The 23,465-nt window shown below is 43.7% G+C and overlaps 1 protein-coding gene across 4 annotated transcripts in view; it reads left to right on the forward strand.

The window, feature by feature from the left end:
* Positions 1–1,960: 1,960 nt before the first annotated feature.
* LRRC20 (leucine rich repeat containing 20) overlaps positions 1,961–23,465 on the forward strand; it is a 148,134-nt gene continuing 126,629 nt past the window's right edge. For all 4 annotated transcript variants that reach the window (XM_084845550.1, XM_084845554.1, XM_084845551.1 and 1 more), the window contains exons 1-2: positions 1,961–3,364; positions 14,859–14,985. In XM_084845550.1, the coding sequence (XP_084701676.1) occupies positions 14,904–14,985 (82 nt within the window). In that variant the 5' untranslated portion in view covers positions 1,961–3,364; positions 14,859–14,903. The remainder of the gene's footprint in view (positions 3,365–14,858; positions 14,986–23,465) is intronic.

Here is a 23,465-nt window from a genome sequence, read left to right on the forward strand (position 1 = left end):
GCCCATCGGGCATTCTTGACAGCCTGGAATGACCTATGAACTGAAGCTCCCAAGATGCGTAAGGCAGCCTTCCCCCAGACCAGAAGCCCTCCAGAGGTTTTGGATTACAGCTCCCATCATCCTAGACCATTGGCCAGTTTGAGACTGATAGGAATTATAATCCAAAACCTGGAGGTCACCCGGTCAGGGAAAGCAGACAATAGATGCACAGTGCTCAGGGGAAGCGAGAGTTTAGCCCTCTCACTGTCTATACGGGCAAGCTACGTGCTGCTCATGTGCCCAGGGCCAAGCAGAAGTGACAGGGTGACCCCACAGATGTACATGGAACATCCCTAGCAATGCAATAGCAGCATGTGGGTAAGGGCATAGCACTGCCAGTCTGCAGCTCCCACAGGGTCTCTGTTGCCCATGTTTATTTGGGAACATGGGATATGCACTCCAAGATGGGGGAGGGGTCAGGTCAAGCAAGGATGGGAAGGGGACTGCTGGCTAATGCCACTAATGAGCCATGCTGTGTTTGACTGTTCTGCCCCGTTCTGCCTTGTGATTTCCTAAACCCGGCTACGCCTATCTTCCTCTTTCAGTTTGCCAGCTAGTTCTCCGCTGGCCTCGCTAACGACTCCTGGAGCTCCCATACTGAGAAGCCCTACTCCCCAGTTCCGTAGGAGGCATCTGCCTGCTCTGTGGGGCATTGGTGATTGACACTGCTTTGCAGCCAAGAGCCCCAAGACAGGCCAGTTGTGTTTGTCCAGGTGTGCTGTTTCAGGCAGGATTTCCCATGTAGCAGCTTTGGGTCAGGAGACAGACCTGGAGTGCACAAACCCAACGATGACCAGCCCAGCAGTCCAGGTTTCATTCTGCCTACTCCCTGGACCCACCCCTGCCCATGCAGCCTTCTTCAGTGTATGTGTCTGCATGCTTATGAACTGTGCTGATCCCACTGTCTGGCTGTGTGCTGCCTCCCTGCTTTCTGCAAGTGCTGAATAAAGGAACCATCATCCATAATGTATTAGACAGGAGCATTAGCTAACAGATCTGCAACTGGCAGGAGGCACCGCCTTTTTCCTTAACCCCCAATTCAGTGCCCTCCAAATGTTTTGGATCGTGATTTCCATATTCCCTGTCCATTGCCGGTACTGGCTGGGGCTGATGGGAGCTGTGGTCCCAGGAACCTAGGATGCACCAGGTTAGAGGCAGCTGTCCTGGTGTGTTCAGCGCCAACTCTGCCTGGTAGCTCTGTCTCTGTATTGTCATGCTGCTGCTGGTTTGGGCTGTTGTGGTGAATAAGCTGATCAATAAGCACACGAAGGAGGGCTTTCTTTGCTGTGGCTCCCCGGCTGTGGAATGAGCTCCCTAGTGAGGTTTGCCTGGCACCTAGATTGTATTCTTTCCGGCACCAGGTGAAGACCTTTTTATTTTCCCAGGTGTTTTAACATTTTAGCTCTTTAGACTTTTAGCTTTGCTGTTTTAAATCCCTGCATTGCTGCTAGGTTTTATTCTGGTTGTATTGTTTACTGTGGCTTTAATGTTTTGTATATTTTGTATTGTTTTATTGTGTGCTCTTTGGTTTTAATTTTTGTGAACCGCCCAGAAAGCTCCGGCTATTGGGCAATGTAGAAATGAAATAAATAAATAGTGTGCTAATTCCCTCCCAATTGTGCTGCTATCACTTATGATTCTATGGTTGGCTGGGGAATGCTGGGAGCTGTATGACTTTTTTCTGTCTGAACATGCATAGGACTGCTACCCTTAGTCATCTTGGGCAGGCAGGCAGAGGGGGCGTTAGACAGGCCATGTATATTACTTCAGTTGAGAAGCACACACCTCACATTTACCTTCTCCTTCCCTTCACCATTCTATGCTTTACAACTGCTTCTACATTCTTCATATGTCAGATCAAAACAGAAACTGCTTGCCAACCCTGTTTTAAAAACACACACAAAAGAAATACTTTGAGCTCATGCAGTTTCATGTTTTAAACTCACTGAAATCATAGCACCGCCATGACTACAGGGATACACTGGGAGTTTGCTTCTGCTGCCTTAATACTCAGCACACTGACTTAAGGAATAAGCACATTTTTGTTGCAAAACATAATACATTAACAAAAATAAAAATAAGAGAAGCCTTTGTAACCATGGGCATACGTGGCGGGCTGGCCCCTCTCTATAAAATGTGTTGGAAAATAATTAGAAAGAATGCTGTGTCAAGGCAGGCCAGCACCAATGGGCCCCAACGTGGCCCACGTACCGAAGTGGGCCCTGTTTGCCACTGCCTCCACCACCTGCTGCACCCTAGGTGGTTACCTGGGAGCCGCCTGGGTGCAAGGCCTCAAGATCCTAACTGCACCACTGGCTGCAGTGCAAGTATAAAAACAAATGAGTGTGGCAGGGAGAACAGCATTTCTGAGCTGTTTTTCCACTTGCAAGTGGAGTTTGTTTGCTTTTGGTGCAAAGGGGCCCTTCAAAGCGCTCTATCCTGGTGCCTACACTTGTCGTCTTTTGGGGGCCAGGTTAAGGCCATTCCTCTACTCCCAGGCATTTATTACATTTTTATACTGCCCAATAGCTGAAGCTCTCTGCGGGATCACAACAATTGAAACCGTAACTTAAAAGACGACAAAATACAGACGATTAAATACAAAAGTTTAAAACGACAATATAACAATTAAAAAATAACCAAACAGAAACCAGCAGCAGCGCAAAAATTTAAAATACAACGCCAGATATCAAACAAACTGAAAAACTAAAAAGCCTGGGAGAAGGTAGTGTATGATGAGGCATTTATGCCAGCTGTTTGAACAGGTCTAGGATTTTATTAACCATGTTTTCAGCCGCTGAAACAGTTTATAAATTTTGCGTATTTCGATTCTTATGCTGCATTTTATTATCTCGTGAATTGCGGCGAACCGCCCAGAGAGCTTCGACTACTGGAAATAGCGGAGAAGTGAAATAAATAAATAGCAACGTCTGCATTTGCAGCCTCCCGGCCCCCTCGGGCCCCGGCTTGCCAACGGGGGAGGGCGCTCTGCGAACCGGGCGGGGTGGCGGCGCCGGCCCCCTCTTCCGAGTCGCTCTCTGCAGCGCCTCCCTTCCCTCGGCACCGGCTCTTGCACGGATTGGCTCTCGCTCGGCGGCGGTCCGCCGTCCGGCTCGCTTGCCTCCACCCAGGCGGCTTAGAGAGCAGCTGCTGCCGTTCTTCACCATGGCTGGGGGAGGCTGAGCGGGCAGCGCCTGGCTCTCCGGCCCGAACCCCCTAGGAGCAGCAGCGGCGGACGACCGGCGCCGCCAAAGAAAAGCCTGCCTCGGCTTGTCGGAAAGACCCCTTTTACCCAGGCAGCGCGCACGCGATAGGGGCGCCGGCGGTGAGTGCGGGCGAGAACGCGCCGGAGGCGCCTTCCACTGAGGGGCTCGGGGCGGCCGCGGTCGTGTAGAGATAGGCGGAGAGTGGAACGACGCGCAGCTCGAACTTCCGGTGGCAAGGGCGAGCCCTTTGAATCGCGATGGCGCCTGGTGGAGGCGCTCGCCCGCTCTGCGCTTTGCATCGGCAGTTAGAGGCGCAACCCTATGCACGTGTCGATAGGAACAAAGGCCTACAACTCCCAGCATTCCTCAGCCAGCTATGCTGGGAGTTGTAGACCTTTTTTCCTCTCGACACGTGCCTAGGGTTGCGCTCTCTGAGGGCGTCTCTACACCAGCTTAAAATCCTGCATTTAAAATGAGGCTTTCCGCTTCCGTTTTAAATGCGGGATTACGACGACTCCCTTTACACGCGCCTCCTTCCCCGCTTCTCCTCGTGTCTGAGTCTCCCATGATCTCTCATTGATCTCACTCCTCTGCTTGCCGCTTTAACTGTTTTCACGGAGGAAACTGAAGGGGTGATTTGATCCGTGATCTATTTAAAAATGGAACAAAGGGCATTTAGTGCAAGAGACGCCTTGGAGGTTCACGGCGTCCTCTAAAGAGCCGGCAAACTTCCGTGAAGGAGCCATCTCAATCGCAGGATAAAAGCACCATGTGATGAAGCCCTGAGTTGAAGAAACCTGATTCAATTTTATGCGCATTCAGTTTTATATGTGACGTCACTGTTGGCGCATGGTGCGGGAGGGGAGGAAAACTTCTCATGAAATAAGTAGGTTGCACGTGAAGCCCGACTTCACCACGTTCAAGTTAAGAACATAAGAGCCCTGCTGGATCAGACCAAAGGCCCATCTAGTCCAGCATTCTGTTCCCACAGTGGCCAACCAGCTGCCCACGGGAAGCTCACAAGCAGGATAGGAGTGCCTCCCACTCCTGTTTCCCAGCAACTGGTATCGAGTGGTATACTGCCTCTGATACTTGAGGTAATTTGTAGCCATTGTGATTAGTAGCCATTGGTAGCCTTTTCCAGAGGGGCAGCTGTGTGAGTCAGTTGGAGCAAAAACAACAAAGGGTCTTGTGGCAGTGGCACTTTTTGTGGAAAGCTTATGCCAGAATATATGTGTTAGTTTTTAAGGTGCTACAAGGTTCTTTGTAGTTTTTACTGTTAGCTTTATCCTCTGTGAATTTGGACCTGAGACCATGGACCTGAGACTTGGGCCGCTCTGTGAGCGGCCCAAGTTGGAGGCCATCTCTACATATTGTGGAAACAAATTCCATATTGTGGAAACAAATTCCATAGTTGTACTATGTGCTGTGTGATGAAGGACTTCCTTTGAACAGTCTTGAATCTCCCCCCATCTAGCTTCGCTGGATGACCTGTGGTTCTAGTATTATGAGGGTGGGAGAAGTTTTTCCCTATCTACTTTCCATATCCACTTTCTCCACATGATACATAATTTTATACACCTCAATCATGTTCCCACTTACCATTTTTTCTGTAAGCTGAAGAGCCCCAAACACTGTAACCTTTCCTTGTAGGGGAGTCTCTCCAGTCCCTTGATCATTTTATTTGCTTTTTTTCCTGCTTCTCCAATATGCTTTTTGAGGTACAGTGACCAGACCAGACCAGTATTCCAAGTTTGGTTGCACCATAGATTTGTAAAAAAACCTGTTATAATATTGGCAATGATATTTTCAGTTCCTGTCCTAATGATCCCCAATGGGAATTTGCCTTTTTCACAGCACCTGCACGCTGCGTCAATATTTTCATTGAGCTGACCACCACAACTCCAATCCCCATTTTTGTTCAGTCACTACCAGTTCAGACCACATCAGCGTATATGTGAAGTTAGGATTTTTTACCCCAATATGGCATCACTTTACGTTTGCTCAAGTTGAACTGTATTTGTCATTTTAATGTCCATTTCCCCAGTTTGGAGAGATCCTTTTGGAGCTCTTTGCTGTCCTTTCTTCTTTTAACCACCCGAAAAATGTGACTTTGTCAGCTAACCTGGCCACCTCAATACTCACCTCTAACTGCAAATTAGCTGCACTGACAAACTAGCTGCACAGTGGCTCAGTACGCATTCTGAGTTAAGGTTACCTCAAGGAATAATACATTATACTTCTCTCCTCCCCACCCCCCATTTATTCTATTTATTACGTTTCTACATTTCTAATAGCCCAAGCACACACTTAGAGAGCAATCCTATGGCCCCTAGACAGAGTCTGGGGGTGCCATAGGATAGTTCAGATTCCTGGATCTGAGGTCAGAGTCAGCACTTGGACCCAGGAGCACCCCTCCCCCTCACAGCCAGCACCGAGAACACTGTGCTGGCTGCCTCTCTGTGGCTGAAAAAGCAACCTCGGAGGGAAGGTAAATGGGGGCGTTCCCGTGGGAGGGGAGGGGATTGGAGAGGCTGCCTTATGAGGAATCTTTCAGCCTCCTCAGCCTCCTTCCCTGCCTTTCCCCAATGCAGGGGCGTTGCTAGGTTCTTAAGAGATCCAGGGCACAGGCCCATAACACAAATTTGCATATATATCTATATCTCTATCTGAGTCTAAGTGCATGTCTAAATATATATGTGTGTGTGTGGGGGGGTGCATGCGGTGTACTTGCATGTGTGTATAGATTACATACATACATACATACATACATACGAAGTGTACAGTGACCCGCCCCCCTTCAACTCAGACCCCGATTCAGCGTTTTGGAAACATTCTGCTTCTGCTCTGGCCAATTTGTAGTCGGACCACTTCAGCTTAGCACCAAACCTGAGTCAATGTTTGGGAAAATGAGTCTTTATGCTTCCTGTTGACTACCATGGCAAATTAGAAAAAAACCTGTAACTTCTTTCTCTTGGTCAGAACTGGATGATAATTTCAGGCATAATAGCCCCCTAGAAGGGGATTACACCTGCCCAATGTCAAAAAAATAGGTGCAGGGTTTATATTTTGATTTTCTTTTAAAGGGAACTGCCAATAACATTTTTATTCCTTGGAAGAATTGTATAAACGTTTCAGGGTTCATTGCCCCATCATAGGAAATCATGTCTGCCAAATTTCAGAGTGATAGCCACAAGGGTTTTTGTGCAAGGGCGGCCTTGACATTTCTCCAAAAGAGGACATACTTAACATAGAATCATAGGTTGGAAGGGGCCTATAAGACCATTGAGTCCAACCCCCTGCTCAATGCAGGACTCTTAAGTCAAGGCATCCCTGACAAGTGGCTCTCCAGTTTCTTTCTTTCTTTCTTTTTCTTTCTTTCTTTCTTTCTTTCTTTCTTTCTTTTTATTATCAACAGTTCAGACAGTATAGAATATAATCAAATTGATCAATAAAACCAGCAAATATCACGAAGTTCCCAATAATACAAAAGGCTGTACATTCTCTTGATTCTTATTACACCAATACATTACAAATAATGACCACTTTTCTATAAATCTATTGTCTTCCCTCTCTAACCCTTACTATATTAGTTAACTTAACCATATATATTATTTCCCATACTTTAATAATCCAGTCATCAACTGTAGGGGCTTTCGGGTTTTTCCAGTTTGCCGATATCAGCATTCTGGCAGCTGTTAATAAATGCACTATCATCCCTATGTCATCATACAGAACAACTCCCTTAACCAAAAAGAATAATTATTGGATCCAAAGGTAGTCTCTATCCTGATATAATCTCAATTTCGTCTATAATCTTTAGCCAGTAGTCCCTAATGATTAGGCAAAACCAAAAAACATGGGCCATATCTGCGTTAGGCATTTTACATCTCCAGCACCTGTTATCACCTTTATGATAAATGCGGTTAAGCCTTACCAGCGTTAAATACCCGCGGAATATAATTTTTTTAAAAAAATCAGGTTTGTACTAATAGTCTGCTGTGATATATTATTCCAGATCGAAGTCCAGGTACCTACTGGAATCAGACAAGTTAGTTCTCTTTCCCAGCTTTTCTGATAATTATTACGTGTAAGATCTAAATCTAATAGAACTTTATAAAGCTTACTTAATAGGTTTTCCTGATTATGTATCATCAAATTCTCAAAGGTGTTTTTTCCCTGAAGAGGTCCGGATTTCCTTAGTAACCTTAAGACTATACTTCTAAGCTGTAGATACTGAAAAAATAAAGGTTGGGAGTATTGCATTTCGTTCCATATTTGTTCATATGATTTAAATGTTCCCTTATTTATAAGTGTGATTATTTCTATTAGCCCATGATTGTACCATAAAAATAGATTGCCTAGTTGCGTTTCATCTATCATCTCATCATTATACATAATAGCTGTTAATGGAGATAAACCCGGACTTAATACTCTTTTAAGTTTCAACTAGTTGTTAAACAGGGTTTTGGTACATGGGTTCATTCTTAGTATATTTCTGTCAAATTTATTACAGAACCAGAAAGTATTTTTCAACTTTGTTGAAACATTATACTGTTTTAATTCAGTTGCTCTACCTGGATTAAACCATGTCTTCAAGTGCATAAGCATAGCCGCAACATAATAATTTTTTATGGATGGGAAACCTAATCCACCATTCTTTGTTGGTTTTATTAAAAATTTTTTTGCTACTCTTGGCTTTTTCCCATTCCAAACAAAATCTAAGAACGTTGTTTGCCAGTCTCCAAGTATCTTTTGTGGGACCTTTAATGGTATGTTTAAAAACAAAAATAAAAATTTTGGAAGTACCACCATTTTTAAGGCAGATATCCTACTCATCCATGAAATATGAAGCTGGTTCCAGCGAGCCAAGTAATCAAGCATGACCTTACGATGATTATATTTTGTTAAGATATCAAGATTTTGTGTAATCCATACCCCTAAATATCTAACTGGAGTATCTTTCCAAGAGATTTTATATTCTTTGTAATCTTAGTTTTTGTAGAATTATGCACATTGAATCCAATCCACTCTGATTTTGTAATATTAATTTTATATCCTGATACCTGACCATATTCCTGCAGCAAAAATAAAAGTTTATCATAAGTATTCATAGGATCATATAAATAAATAACTATATCGTCAGCATAGAGACTAATTTTGAACTCTTCCCTACCAATCTTTACCCCCTTTAATATATTTTCCATTCTAATAGCTTGAGCAAGAGGCTCTATAGATAACGCAAATAACAAAGGAGATAAAGGGCAACCTTGTCTAGTGCCCCTCCTCAGGTAGAATTTGTCTGAATCGACACCATTCACAGAGACACAAGCACTGTGGTTTGTATAGATCATTTTAACCCATATGGCAAATGGGCCGCCTAAACCAATTTTATCCAAAATCTGTAACAAGAACTTCCATTCTAGGAGGTCAAATGCCTTTTCAGCATCTAAAAAAATTAGTCCATATGGTTGTTTAGATTTATTAACAAGATGTATTATATTTACTAATTTTCTTATATTCGTTGCCAGTTTATGATTTTTAATAAAGCCTGTTTTATCTTCTGATATATGATTAGCAATTATTCCAGTTAATCTTTTGGCAAGGATGGATGTCCATATTTTAAAGTCTTGATTCAAAAGAGCAATAGGTCTATAAGGCTCAGTGGCTGTCCAGTTTCATCTTGAATGCCTCCAGTGTGGGAGAGACCACTACCTCCCTAGGCAATTGGTTCCATTGTCGTATTGCTCTTACAGTCAGGAAGTTTTTCCTGACGTTCAGCCGGAATCTGGCTTCCTGTAACTTGAGCCCATTATTCTGTGTCCTGCACTCTGGGATGATCGAGAAGAGATCTCCCTATTTTCCATGTGGACCATTGTTCTGAAAATTACAGACAGCCTAGAGTTGTCCCTAAGTAAGAAACCAGCTAAGTTTCAGAAGGATAGGTGCAGCAGTTCATGTGGAAGGGTAGTTCTCTAATTTGGGGGAGGGAGTGATTTGCTTTCCCTTCCCTTCACCCCTCTCCCAATAGTTTTTTTGGTAAATTCGTATGAAAATGCACAGGTCATTAGAGGTGAGCAAGAAACCTGCAAAGTTTCTGAAGGATTTACATGCCTGCAAATTTAGAATTACTAGAATTTATTTACACTTCACCAATGTTAGCAGCAGGGGAACATGGGTGGGAAGGTGCTATTGCACTCATGTCCTGCTTGTGGGTTTCCTATGGGCATCTGGTTTGCCACTGTGTGAACAGAATGCTGGGCTAGATGGACCTTGGTCTGATGCAGCACAGCTCTTCTTATGTTCTTAAATATAGAATGCCTTTGAGCATGTGCAGAATGTTTTTCTTTCACCACTGAGCACTTCTCCCCCTGGCAATTCTATTCCCCTCCATGCAACCATCCCTCCTCATCCTACCATCCTCCAGCAACTCTTAATCAAAACAGATGTCTTGTTTCATGCAACTCCTCTCTACCTCCTCCTTGTTATGCACAAGCTCTCATTGTATCTTCCTCCCCGTAAGTTCATTGGTGCTAAGACTTCACCAGGATTCAGCCAATGAGTCTGTTTTCAAAACTAGGGCTAAGTTATGGAGAAACTCTGAGCTTGTACTAAGTGCCTTTCCCTCACCACCGAACCCACAAATGACAAAACATGCATAGAGCTGAAAGAGTAGTCAGTTCATTAGATGGAACTGGGTAGGCAGTCACAACTCAGGACGTATTTCTGAGTAAACATGCATAACATCAAGGTGCAAACCTCCCTGCAAAAGTAACTTGTGCTGGAATCCTATGCACACTTTCCTGAGGGTAAGCCTCATTAAATATAATGGGACTTCTCAGTAGGCATACATAGGACTGCATAAATTAGCAATATTTATCTCCCCTCCACTTAAAAAACAAACCAAAAACTACTAATTTTTAAATTAAAGCTTTCTGTTCATAGGAACATAGGAAGCTGCCTTATACTGAGTCAGACCCTGGGTCCATCTAGCGCAGAATTGTTGACACTGACTGGCAGCAGCGGCTCTCCAAAGTTTCAGGCACGATTCTTTCCTAGCCCTACTTGGAGATGCTGGAGATTGAACCTGGGACATTCTGCATACCAAGCAAGTGCTCTACCACTGAGCTACAGCCCTTCCTATTACTGGGTAATGGCAACTGACAAACAATACACCTTGAGATTTGTTTCTCTGCAACCATGTGAACCCATTTTTCTCAAAGGCTTGAGTGAGGAGAAGGAGAAAAACAAGCCCTCTTGGCTGTTTGTATAAAGTCAAATACAGTTCAGAACTTCTCTTGCCTACCGAAGAGAATTCTCTTTAAGAATTCCCCAAGTTATGCTCTGGGTGGAATAAAGAAGAGAAAGGAAGGATAGGGGAGAAAAGAAGAATGGTGATTGGAAATGCAGGGTGGTGGGGTAGAGAGAATTCTCTAAGCCAAGTGGCTTCTTTCAGAGAGGTAGCACTTCAGAGGAATTTAGGAGGCTGTGGAGGGTTTGTAAGGATTGCATATACTTAAATGAACTTTATGAGGTAAGGTGGCTGAGGGCTTTTCTAGCTTTTTTAAAGCTGTAGAACCGATTTCAAAGCCCCAGCAGTTTCTCGATCATGATGCCACATAGTCCTAACCCTCCCTTTGGAATTCCTTGAGTCCTACAGCTATTTCAGAGAAATTAAAGTGGAGAGGGAGAAAGAAGTTTGTGGAGGCTGATTGGATCCTTTGCTGAACTGGAGCTACTAAACTTCTGCAGAAGCCAAGGTTCCACTTTGGGGCACTACAATCAGATGTGGTGTGAAATATCGGTATTTCACATGGAGCTCTTTCTTCCCTTCCTTCTTCCTCTTCAAAATTTCATTGCAGGCAAGCTCCCAACAGTGGGCTTGTAAGAGCAGAAAGGAAAAGTAGTGGGAGAGAATTTTTTTGCACCTCAAAAACCCCTACACCAGAGATTAGGGATAGTGACCTCCTAATGATCACCTTAAATACCTTCTGATTAGGATCTCTAATTCCCTGAGTGGCTTGCCAGTTTCACTTTTTGTTTTAGACTTTGAGAAAAGGAAACTTTACACATGGCTAGCGCAAAAACCACTAGACATAACGGTCTGAAATCTGGCACGTTCAGTCAGCTCCATAGGGCCTGCAAGGTCCTCAAATTCCATGAGTTTATGTGGAAGCACAAAAAAAATGGAGCTCTTTGCTTTGACACATTTTCTTGAAAAAAGCAAACTTTACCTGTGACTAGCACAAAAGCCACTGGACCTAACTGCCTGAAATTTGGCAGATTCAATTAGCTCTATGGGGGCTACCAGGTCTCCAAATGCCATGTAATTATGATGCAAACTAAAAAAGTTATGGCCATTTCTGTTTTCCAATGCAAGTCAATGGGAAAATGTAAAAAATGGCAATTAGGACAGCTCAAAAAGATCCGGGGCCTGTGCCCAGGTGGGCCTTCCTCTAACGACACCCCTGCCCCAGTGCCTCAGCTAGATGGGCGAAGAAGCCCATGGAGGTGAGATGCAGAGTGGGAGGAACTCCTAGGAAGATTGCCTCTGCTGCTCCTCCCGCTCTGGATTGGATAAGCATTACTCTCCCAAGTTCAGAGGCTTACAGCCATCTTCATAGGCTTGCAGCCTTAGCTGAGCTGCTCCTCCCCTCAGAGTGAGACATGCTTCTTCTGAGCAGCTCAGTTTAATTGCTGATCTGTGGTGAGCATTGTACTAGTCATTTCTGAGGTATTCGCACGCACACCTGTTTTGAATTTAAGTACACAAAACTTGTTCCAACAATCTTCACCTATTTCAATCTTCAGAATTTCTGGGAAATTTTATACCAGATAGGGCAACTCTTATGCTGACGGAGAGAAACTTCGATGAAGAACATCTGCCATCCAGATGATAGAGCAAGAGTGAAAGGCAGAAATCCTTTGCCCAAATGGGTGACGTGTCTGGAAGAACCAGCACATGTCTTTTGAGTGGTGAGAGAAATGCAACCTTGAATGTGGAATGGGCAGGGTGATAGCTCCTCTCTTGGTGAAGGGGATTGATTTCAGAGTACATATTGCTTGAAGTTGTCCTCAATCATAGAAGCGTGCTAACCGTCAAAGCTTTTTCTTATGTTGTGGGAACTTAAGGCTGCAATCCTAAACATGCCTACTGGGAATGACGTTCCGTTGAAATCAGCCAGATTTAACTTTCAAGTCAATATTTATAAGCTTGTGGAGTAATGACTTGTTGAATGCAAACAATTAACTGTCTGCAGTGCATTCTTAATGTTGAGTTGTGTATTCTCTCCAACATAGTTCAGATTGGCAGCTGTTGGTTGTTGTTTATACTCTTAGGTTTGTTCAAGGCATAGCCCAGTCCCAGACAGGATTACTGTTACTTCTTTGGCAAAGTATCTCAGCACAGCAGATTGGTTGTCTGCCACTAGCCCAGCATTTTAATTTTGTTCTTCTCTCAACTAAATATAGGACAAGGTTGCTGAGCAGCATTTGTAGCAGTTAGAAAAACCTCTTAGCAAAGGTAACATGCAAAAGAATACTAATCTAAAAATCAGTGGTATATACTAGCCATTATAGAGTGGATTATGTTAGGCGATAAACCTTGGACTGAACTGTATACTTGGCCAGAGTAGGTCTGAGGTATTACTACCATGTCAGTAAATCTAATTTCTCCAGATAGAGTTGGTAATACATGTGTAACATCATCTGGACGATTAATAGTGAGTACATTCTAGACCCTATATGGCTAAGAAGGAGCTTTCTCAGGAATGGCCCCTTGGTTATGAAATGCCCTCTCCAGAGAGGGCTGTCTGGTGCCAAATTTATTGTCTTTTCAGCGCCAGGGAAAGATCTTTTTATTTTCCCAAGCCTTTAAAAACTGATTATGCAGCAGTCTAGTATTGTTTTTAGGTCTGCTGTGAATTTTTTTTTTAAGTCTTTGCTCCCTGTCTTTTTAATTGTTGTAGTGATGTGTTGTTCTCTTGCTCTGTCTTTTAAAGGGGTTTCTTTTGATTTTATAGTTAGTGTGTTTTTCTCCATGCTAAATGCATTTTATTCTAATGGTAGTTTTTAATTATTGCTTTGGTTTTATCTTGTATGCTGCCCAGGGAACTATTCTTGTAGCTTGTGAATTGTTTAAATTAAATTAAATAAATCAAATAACCACTGCCATCAGATTTTTCAGAAGTTCTTGGAATTTAATGGGCTTGCGATGCATTGGGACAGCCTATCTGGTAGACTTGGACATTCTGTCTTTCCATGAAAGCAATAATTATTTTTTTCTGAAGTAAATTACACCTGTAGTGCAACTGTTTCTGACCTGGGATCCATCTTTAACCCCAGTATACAACATGGGGCCCACTTCTAACTTTTCTTCGTCTATAAAAAGAGGTCTTTCTCCTTTGCCTCCTTTTCTCTCAAAAAATGTAAACAAGATAAGCAGTGGCGGTGTTGCTGCTGGAGCAACCCATTTTGGGGTCAGGGAGCAACCCAGTTGTTTTTCATAGCCCACCAGTTGAAAACCAGTGAGTTCTCCTGTTTGCTGCTGGTGTTTTGGTGGCAGAAAATTCCACGGGTTAACTGCGTAAAGTGACTGTTTAGATAGCAAACCTATGGGTGTGTCTTAATTTTATCTATTGTACAATACTTTGTTTTGAAAATAGTGTAGAAATAATAACTAGGAGGCACCTCTTACTTCACTATACATTCACCTGCTGGTATCCACACAAATGCTCTTCATAGCACCCTTCCCCAACCTGGTGCCTTCCAGTTGTGTTGGACTGCAACTCCCATCATTCCCAGCCAGCATGGCCAATGGCCATGGTGCCTTCCATTTGGTTTTCATCGATTTCTAAGTTATATTTGGTGATAGCAAACAATGGATTACTATCATAGCATTTTGCTAAATAGGCACTCTGTGTCTATTTCAGTATTGTCGTGTATACAAGATGTCTAATGCATTCTTGATTACATGGCTGCCTGCACACTGAATATTTTCACCTGTTGTATAGGTACTTAATTGTTAATTGATTATCACCAGTGGTTATTAAGTCATGTAATTTCTGTATTTCCACATTATAATTGATCTTATAGTCCCTTGATTTGTTTATCTTCTATTTTCTCTTGAGGTGCCATTTCCTATTGTTTGAGACAAAATGAAGGACAGTGGAGACCTACTTTAAATATGTCATCCAGAAAAGAAAGGAAACAAGCTTCCAGCTTTCCTACAAATGCATATTTTTGATGGAACAACAGTAACCTGGATAAGCAGGGGCTTCTATATTTGCATTTATATTATCACCTGCATGCACACACATATGCTAGCTAGTTTCTGCCCTTCAAGATGCACCTGTTCCTTGAACTTCTTCTCTGCCCTCTGTGTACATTTTCAGGCACCAACCACTGGGAAGATGAAAGGGGACTAATGGGGAAGTTTCTGTGTGTATTATCTCAGTTATATTAACTGTTGTTCAAGATGTGTGGTTGATACTGAATTTTAGGCATGAACTGGTTTTAGAATAAGTATTTTCTTTTTCTATCTAAAAAGCTGTTTTGAAACACTTTACGGCATAGGATTGCCATGGAACCTGTTTTTCTTTTTAATTTCTTCAGTGACAGCACGTCCTTACAAGTATTTTCGTGCTGAGACGTGCCTGCATGGAGAAAAAGATGGGAGAAGCTGTTGCCAGAGTAGCCAGGAAAGTGAATGAAACGGCTGAAAACAGAGCAGATTCTCTTGGTAAGTTAATCACTTTGGCTTTGCTCAGAACATATGACACTTCCCTGTATTTAAAATATGACACTCCCCATCTTACACAGTGCCTACTCTGAGAGGCAGTGACTATCAGTGTCAATCGAAGGTCATTCCCAGCTTGCTAACTGACTATCTTTTTTACTAGATGTGCCAAGGGTTGAACTTGGAATCTTCTGTTTGCCCAGCATGTGCTGAACTTCAGCTCTTAAAATAGGTGTAGCCAGTGTCCCTTTTGTGTCTCCATGTTGTTATCCCAAATGGTTGTGATGTGTGAAAGACTGTTTCACTGGATGTCACTGCACTGGTCTTCTTAATCCATCCAGGACTCTGCCAGCAGAGAGGATACTAACTAGGCTGCAAAACCCCTGCAGTTGGCCCTGCCTGCACAGTTGCAGTTTTCACAAACCAGAATTGCATATCAGCCTGGAGAAGCAGCTTTGCGTGTGTGTATGTGTGTCAAGGAGGCCTAAACTAATAGGATTGTGCCACGTGTTAAATCAGAGGTGCAGAGCGTCGGGGCCAGGAGCCAAATTCAACCTGCCTCTCCTAAGGCTTAGTTACTGGCAGTAAGAGATTTACACTAAAATATGCTGATGTTTTTGGTATATAGAATGCAGACCTTAAAAGCTTTGCTGAAGTGGAATTTGGCCCTCGGGCTGAAAAATGTTCAACACCTCTGAGTTAAATTGTATTTAAAGCAGGCAGTGCCCTCCATGTTGTCCAAACTGTTTGCCATGTAGGAAAGCATTATCTTCACCTCTGGAGAAAAGCCTAACTTATAGATGATGGCATGTGTCATTTGATAAGAGACTGGGATCTATGTACTTGTACCAATCTGTGCTTGGCCTTGAAACTGATAAAGATTTTTAGCATTGTCAGTGTTTCAGGGTCAGACATTCAAGCTGAACTTTTGAGATGCGTAGGTGAACCAAAGTCACCATACTGGAAGTAAGGGTACAGCAGGAGCAACAGGTAGGGCCAATCCGGGACTGTGCTGACCTATTGGCTACCTAAACTGAGGCTGCCGGTACCTGAGGCAACTGTTTGCCTGGGAGCCCTGGAGGCTATGTCAGGGGCTATTTGAAACACTTCAGTCTGTCCAAGAACATATATAGACCTGCTTAGTTCAGTATCAGACAACTGGTCCATCTAGCCCAGTGTTGTCTCTTCTGACTGTAGAATCCATCCAAGATGAGGGGAGCCCCAGCTGACAAAAGCATCCTGGTGGGGCACCTTTCCAAGTTCTGCTACCTGAGCAGGGGATTAAATCTGGAACCTTCTGAATGGAAAGCACATTTTCCTAGAAACAACTGCTCCTCCTCCACAGTTCAGCACCACCTCCAGAGCAATTCAGAGATGGTCTCAAAAGAAGAGCCCTTTGACTCTTTCAGCAGTAGATGCTGGAAGTATTGATCACTTGGAAAACATGAACAATTTTCTAACCCAATTAGTCCTTTCATGTTTTGCTGTTGAGGACTTTCCCACCCTACATCTGCTTAGGCCAGGTTGTCAAATGGCACACTGATCAGCATGTGATTGGGATGTGGCTGCTAACATACTTGATGTTGAGGCCGACAAAAAGATGTTTCCAGTAACAGTTATAGAAACATCTAAATATAGGTAAGCAAATACTGTCAAAGTCTACATCTGTTGTTTTCATTACAATCTCTGTAAACCTGGAGTTTGTTTGCAAAGCTGCAGGGTTTTTATTTTTTAGTTACGATTGTGTCTCTGTAAAGGAACTGGATAGGATGGGGTAGTGAAAACACTGTAGCTTTGCTGAAGATGGGGAGTTGGAAGACCTAATGCTGGAAGGGAGTGGGGGATAGCCACATGCTAAGAACATTACTGAGGGCTCCCTTCTGTTTGGGAGGTAAGGCTGTATTCTACAAGCAGGAGGGGAGCTCCAGCTGACAAAGCATCCTGGTGAACAACTAAGCGGACGGGTGAGTTAGGCACCTGTGTGAGGGGAAGGCAAGTACTACCCATTTATTTAATTTAAGCTGAAGCTGAAATAAGGGCACAGCAAGGGTATTACCTGCCAGAAGCTCAATCCCAGGTCAAGGGTGGGGAAGGCAGCCCCGTTGAAAGTTGCAGCTCAAGAGCTGAAACTTAGGGGAAATAATTTTGTAGAAAAATATAGTTCTTGCAGCTCTGTTGTAGCAATGAAACCTTGAGTGGCTGCAATAAACCTCAATTAGAAACCTAGATCAAACCCAGTTTTGGAAAGGGGTTAAAAGCTAATATAAAGCTCTGTACTGACAAAGCTATGGTGCAGACCTAGCTAGTGGTGAAGTCTCATTATAAGGAAAAAGCATAGGCTTGGCTTTCAGTTCATACTCAGTCTAGGCAGTTTATAAGCTAAAGTGTGGGTTTAGACAGTTCAGTGTAAAAGTTCAGCTTTTAGTTCATTTCTTAAGTGAATCGGACCCTTACACTTCCACAGGGGCTCAAACTGCTCACATTCTCTCTTTAGCCCCCACTCACTGTCCAGGCTCCATTCCCAGGGTGCTTAACTGAGCAAAATCCCCCTTTTAAATTTCCACCTACTGGGGCTCAATGCAGCCCAGTAGTTGCTCCACACTTCTCTGGCTGTGACTGAGAGGCTTCCAAATTCCAGTTATCATTTGGAAAATGATATAAGACAGTAAAAATGAGACCAACTTTAAAAATGAAGCCACAAAAGTTACTAGATCACATTTTTGCCAGTTCACTCACTCACATGCGTTAGTCATTTGTGACATGAACAAGGGTGGAGGAGGGAAGAGCTTTTGTAGAGCTTCCTTGCCTGGCCTCCCAGAGTTCACTTTTACTCATTACAGGTTACCTTTTCAAGTCTGCGCAGGACTTCTTGGAGCAGCATGGTAATAGCTGTAAATTAAACAGCCAGGCTGGGCATTTGTTGAATTTGTTCAGTCCTGTTGCTAAATGAAAAGATGGAGAGATAAAACCAACACTTTAAAAAAGGAATATTTATTATATTTCTATCCCGTCCAAGGAACTGATCAGGCCACACCTACTTAGTCTCAGCAATGCCCTATCATCAGTTGCTCCCATGCTGTTCCCTGAGCCCAGTGAGATTTCTGATTTTCTAATGAGACCCTGATTTCTCTGCAGTGTTGAAATTCCTGTTATTTATTCACTATGGGTAGAAATCCAGCAGGTGGAGTAGTTTCACTATTAACCAAGAAGCAAATCTCAATTCCTCCACTGGTTTACCTTTCTCAACTCCTGTCAGCAGCAATGAGGAAACTGAAGATTTTCAAACTGGATTAAAAGTGCAGTTACATCACCTCTCATTCTTGGGCATTTTCCAATGGAGTATTCACTAGGTCACTCAAAGACTAAAAACTGCGTTGGATTTTCATTGACTGTGTAAAGAACATATATTTTGAATAATGTTTTAAGTCGTAAGCAGTCTACATGAAATTATTCCGAAAGCCCTCTTTGGGCCAGTGGTCAGTTTGGGGTGGGAAGCCAGTCAGCTTTTGGCCATAGCTGCTTGGCCTCCAGAGTGGGGAGGGGGGATCCAATTTCAGTGGGGTGAAGATTCTGGGTTTTACTCACAACCAGCCAGGGGTCTAAAGGAGCTATCCCTACCCCCCAAAAGGCTCCAGCACCTTGGATAGCTCCTTTAGACTCCTAGCTCGTTGTAAGTAAAACCCAGAATGGAATCTCTGCCCCACTGAAATAGGATTCATCAGCCTCCCCTGCTCCAGCATGAAACTTCCCTGTTGCACTTATTTCTGGCAAAGGGCTGATGACTCAGCACCCCTGTGAGGGCCACACTACATGTTACACTAATCAATTGAGACTTTCTAATTTTTTTATGCCCCCTACCACATGGGGGGAATTTCAGGGGAAGAACAGTGGTGGGGGAGGCCCCAACTCTCCCCTCTCAGATCGTGATGCTCCTGAACCAAATCAGGCCCATGCACACTTACACTAGAGTAAAAAAAATAAGACAGCCCTCAGCTGTCTGTGTAATGCCTAGTTCGTGTAATGCATATTTTGGCTCTGAATATACCTATTGCAAAGCAGCTGGGGAAAGCAGTTGTAAGAGTTATACTGAAGGGTTACTGGTGCTGCCCAGAAAAGACCAGGACACCAGTGCAGACACTGAATCATGGACGTGACATGCTCCTAGTAATCCACTCCCTGTAGCAGGCAACTTGGATTTTTTATATGACCTTTCATCATGAATGATAATTGTATCAATATACATTGTCTGTATAGTTATAGGAAGTACCAAATGGTTTTATGAAAAGGCAGCAAAGGTGAAAGTGAATATGCTCACTCATAAAGATAATTTGGATCTTTATTATATTTCATGAATATCTCATGAAAATGTTAAGTAAGAATATATGGAGGATTAGATGTTAAAAAAACAACATGGGTAATTTTAAAGACATGATCTAGCTTCTGGTAGAATAAATGGGAAACTCTTTCAAATTTGTATTTAATACATTTATACCCTGCCTTTCAGGGCAGGAACTCCTCCCAATGCAGTTAACAAAAATTTGAAACAGAGCTTGGAGGAAAACCAGGAGTAGATAATGTACAAGGACTGTGAGCTCAGTTCTAGTATTAAAATCAAATTGCTGGGCTGAGCATCTGCTCAGTGGTATCGTGTTCTTTAATTCTAACCATATATCCCCCCTCCCGCCCCACCCCCTAACCTGCCAGTTTAAGACCAGAGTTAAGGCTATCTCACATTGGCTCAAACTCCACAAAACCAGGAAAATGGAAAGTAAGGCTAATACCTTAACAGGGATGCCCCGTGGCCAGTAATGGTATTGTGCCATGTCACAAATTGTGCTTGCCTACGATTTACCCTCCATGCACCCAACTCCTCTGACCCTTTAATTCACACGCACGCACACCCCACTATTTTTGCACCTGGCTCTACTTCAGGGGTGTTGAACCTTTTTCAGCCTGAGAGCTGAATTCCATTTTGGAGAAGCTCTCCGGGGGCTACATTCCAGTGGTGGGCAGGGCCAAAGGCAGAGGGGCCAGAATAAAAGTATATTTTAGCTTAAAGCTGTTACTGCCAGTAACTAAGCCCCAGGAGAGGCATTTCAACATTTTAGAAGGGGGAAAAACTGCACAAAAGCTGGGAAACCACCCAATGATCAGCGGAGGCCAGCCATCTGGGGAACCCCAGAGGGTCGGACTTGGCCCCTAGGCCTAAGGTTCTGCACCCCTACCTTCTAGTAACCCCGCCCAATCAACAGCTAATGAGCAGTTCATTTTCACTCCAAGTCTAGAACATAAGAACAGCCCCACTGAATTGGACCCAAAGGTCCATCAAGTCCACAGTTGGTGGAGGGGGGGCAGCAGGAGAAGGGTGTGTGTCTAGATTCGGACCCTGGGCAGGCTGGATTGGGACCTTGGCCCTGTTGTTCTCCCCCCCTGCTCTAGGTGCTGGACATCAAGATTTTAATAGGAAACGAAATGGATTTCACCGAGTTCTAGTAAAGTAGGCCCTGCAAGCCTGAAGTCAGCCCACCCCTGCCATAAAACATTCCTACCCAAATAGTGGGTGGAAAGAAGGTGAATCACCACAGCTAAGAACAAATAGCTTTCTGCAGTCTTGGAGCAAGAGGTGGTTCAGTGAATGTGTCTGGCTTGTATGATCAAACCTTTTCAAATCATGTAAGGATGCTTCTCATGGGACACATTTTCTATACTGGTGTGTGTGTGTGTGTGTGTGAGAGAGAGAGAGAGAGAGAGAGAGAAAATGAGCCAGTGTATGCTATCATGTGTGAAAGTTGCACAAGCATTGATTTAGCTGCAATTATCCTTGTTTGAGCTGCAATTAGCGTTTTTTGAGCTGCGGGGTGCACAATGAGCAATAAGAGGATGATGTTCACGAACGTAAGGTTTAGAATGAATATTCTGAAAGTGATGAGACAGCCAAAGGCAATCCAGATACGACTGTGCAATATTGATTTGTGTCGTAAATAATGCATTTACTGAAGCTCCTTCTGATGGAAAAAAAATGAATGGATAAGCCTGGGAATGAATGAGATTGGGTTTGTGTATAATGAACATGGCTATGTAAGTAGATATGGACATTTTTATTATTGTATGGGTTAGCTCAGGGATGGGCAACTTCAGGGGTTCTGGGGGCCATTTTGCACCCCCCCCCCGAGCCCCTGCCTTTGCCATTAGCAAACAGATCGGTGATTTGCTGCTTATTTTTGGCAGCAAACCAGTATGGAAGGCAAAAATGGACAAATTTAGCTTGAAAATAAGCTAAATGTGCCAGTTTTAGCCTTCTGTAGCAGTTGCCACCAGAATCTGGTGGCAAACTGCCAGGTTTTTTTTGCTGTCGCCACAAACTTTGGCAGTGGGAGCTGCACTGGGGGACAGTGTTGCCCACTTCTGGTATCTGATATTTATGATTGTTCTGCATTTGCCAACAGAATTTGAGCTTTTACAGTCTGTCTGCTACAAGGGAATATTCTCGGTGATCCAGCCCATATGAAGATGAGCTAGACCAACTGGAGGAGTTATTGACCTGGTGATAAGCTTAGAAATACACTGATGGTTCTGGAGACATACGTTCTCCTATGGGCAATTGACATTCATGGGGCACTGTTTCACCTCTTATCAGGTCTAACATCTTCAGACTTTCAGCATTCGCCATGTGCTTTCAGCTGTCAAATGGGTACTTGGAGCCAACCGTTTCAATCTGTTGAGGTGATCAATCTAATCTAGAAACCGTATTTTAATGCACAAGTGGTAGGAAGTTTTATAACAGGTAAGCTTCTCTTTGGTGAGAAGCCGGCGGCTGTTTAGAAAAAGATTAAAAGGCCTTTCAGTAAAATATTTCCAAGGTGGGGAACAGTACAGTCAGTTCATGAAACAATAATGAAACCAATAAAGTCCCATTTCAAAGAACACCGGCAAGCAGTAATTGCAATTTGAGATGGCATATTCGGTTTAGCTTTTGCCTGCTGAATAAAAGGCCATTTAGATGGACCAAACTCCTTGATCTGATACATTTCTTGTAGGAGATTGTGGATCTGTTTTTAGGATTAGAACGGAAGAAGCCTTCTCAGCCATTGCTGGTAACATTACACTAGCAGGTGCTTGCAATAGGTTGTGTCAACTAGATCTCAATACGTGGCAGCAAATATGAGGGTGTACCTCCTCCCGTAAGTATCTTGCATCCAGGTGTGGTGGTGATGTGGATTTTAGGGCTCCCCCAGGCTTATAAATCACTCAAGTTCAGCTGCTACCATCTCAGGTAGACCCAGGGGGGATCTTCACGACAATGGAGTGAGGAGCTCATTGCATGATTACTGGGATTTACTTGGTATCGGCTTTGATCCATCAGAGGCACACGAAGCAAGAAAAGCTGAGTGTACAGTACCTTTAAAATCCACTTGAAAGGAACGTACTTGTGGGTGGGGTGGGGTGGGGTGGGGAGTAGAACTGAACATCAGACTGGCAGGGGCTGCTCATCCAATGAGAGAGGCTTGTTTCCCACCCCTGTCCAGGCTCCCCCCTGCTACTACTACGTTATTATGAATGGAGGGCAACTAATTCACAATTCTGAAGGCTACTACATTATCGCCCCCTTTCCCCCCAATCTGCTCACTTTTGCCTTGAGAAGCCAAAATCCCCCCCTTTCTACCTCCCCTTTCTCCTTCTCCCTGCTCACAGTGAGATGAGAAGCTCCCATGAAACAGAAACTCTTTGAACATCAAAGTAGCACAGCATTGAGATAGCAATTTCAAGGAGAAGCAAAAGATTGCTTTAGGGAGGTTTCTAAACTTAGCCTTTAACCTTTTAAATGCTTACTTCTTACTTCCAAGTAAACAGGCACAGAAGAGGGGAGGTTTCCCTGGTTTGCTCTGCTTTGTATGATCTCCCTTCATTTATGATGTACAAAACCTCTGCTGTGTGGGAAGCATTGCATGAAAGGTGTCGAAGCCCTGCTTGCAGCTTGGGTAGGAGACAGTATTTGTAAATGCATTGTTTTGTGGGAAAGCAAAGTCGTCTTAACTCATGCACGCACTGCTTGGTGATACTTTTCTGAATGGGAGGGGAAACAAGGGCTCAGCAAGGTCACGGATCGGTGAAGGACACACCCCTGGGGCTGGGCTACCATGCCAAAGTAAATGCGGAGGACAGAGCACACAGCACCAGAAGCGAGGAGAAAGCGAATTAAGGAAATCAGTCAGAATATAACCAGTCTCAGAAACTCCAGTTTTTCCACTGAAAGCTCCAGGTTGGTTGTGGGATGGCCATGACATCATGTGCCACGGACAACCTTGGAACGCTACAAATTCACAGCAAAACCTCTGTGAGAACAGTGTCTCAGTCCTGAGAATGCCCATATCAGAAAACTACAAAAACTTCCCCCAGTAGTTTGGGAAGTAATTTACTTGGGAGCATGACCTAGCAATGGCATGGGTGAACACTGAGTAGAAACCTGCAAGGCACAGAAGGCA

This window comes from Heloderma suspectum, chromosome 3 (assembly GCF_057233095.1).
Source record: "Heloderma suspectum isolate Gila_16-S chromosome 3, 16-S_ref, whole genome shotgun sequence".
Classification (NCBI taxonomy): Eukaryota; Metazoa; Chordata; class Lepidosauria; order Squamata; family Helodermatidae; genus Heloderma; species Heloderma suspectum.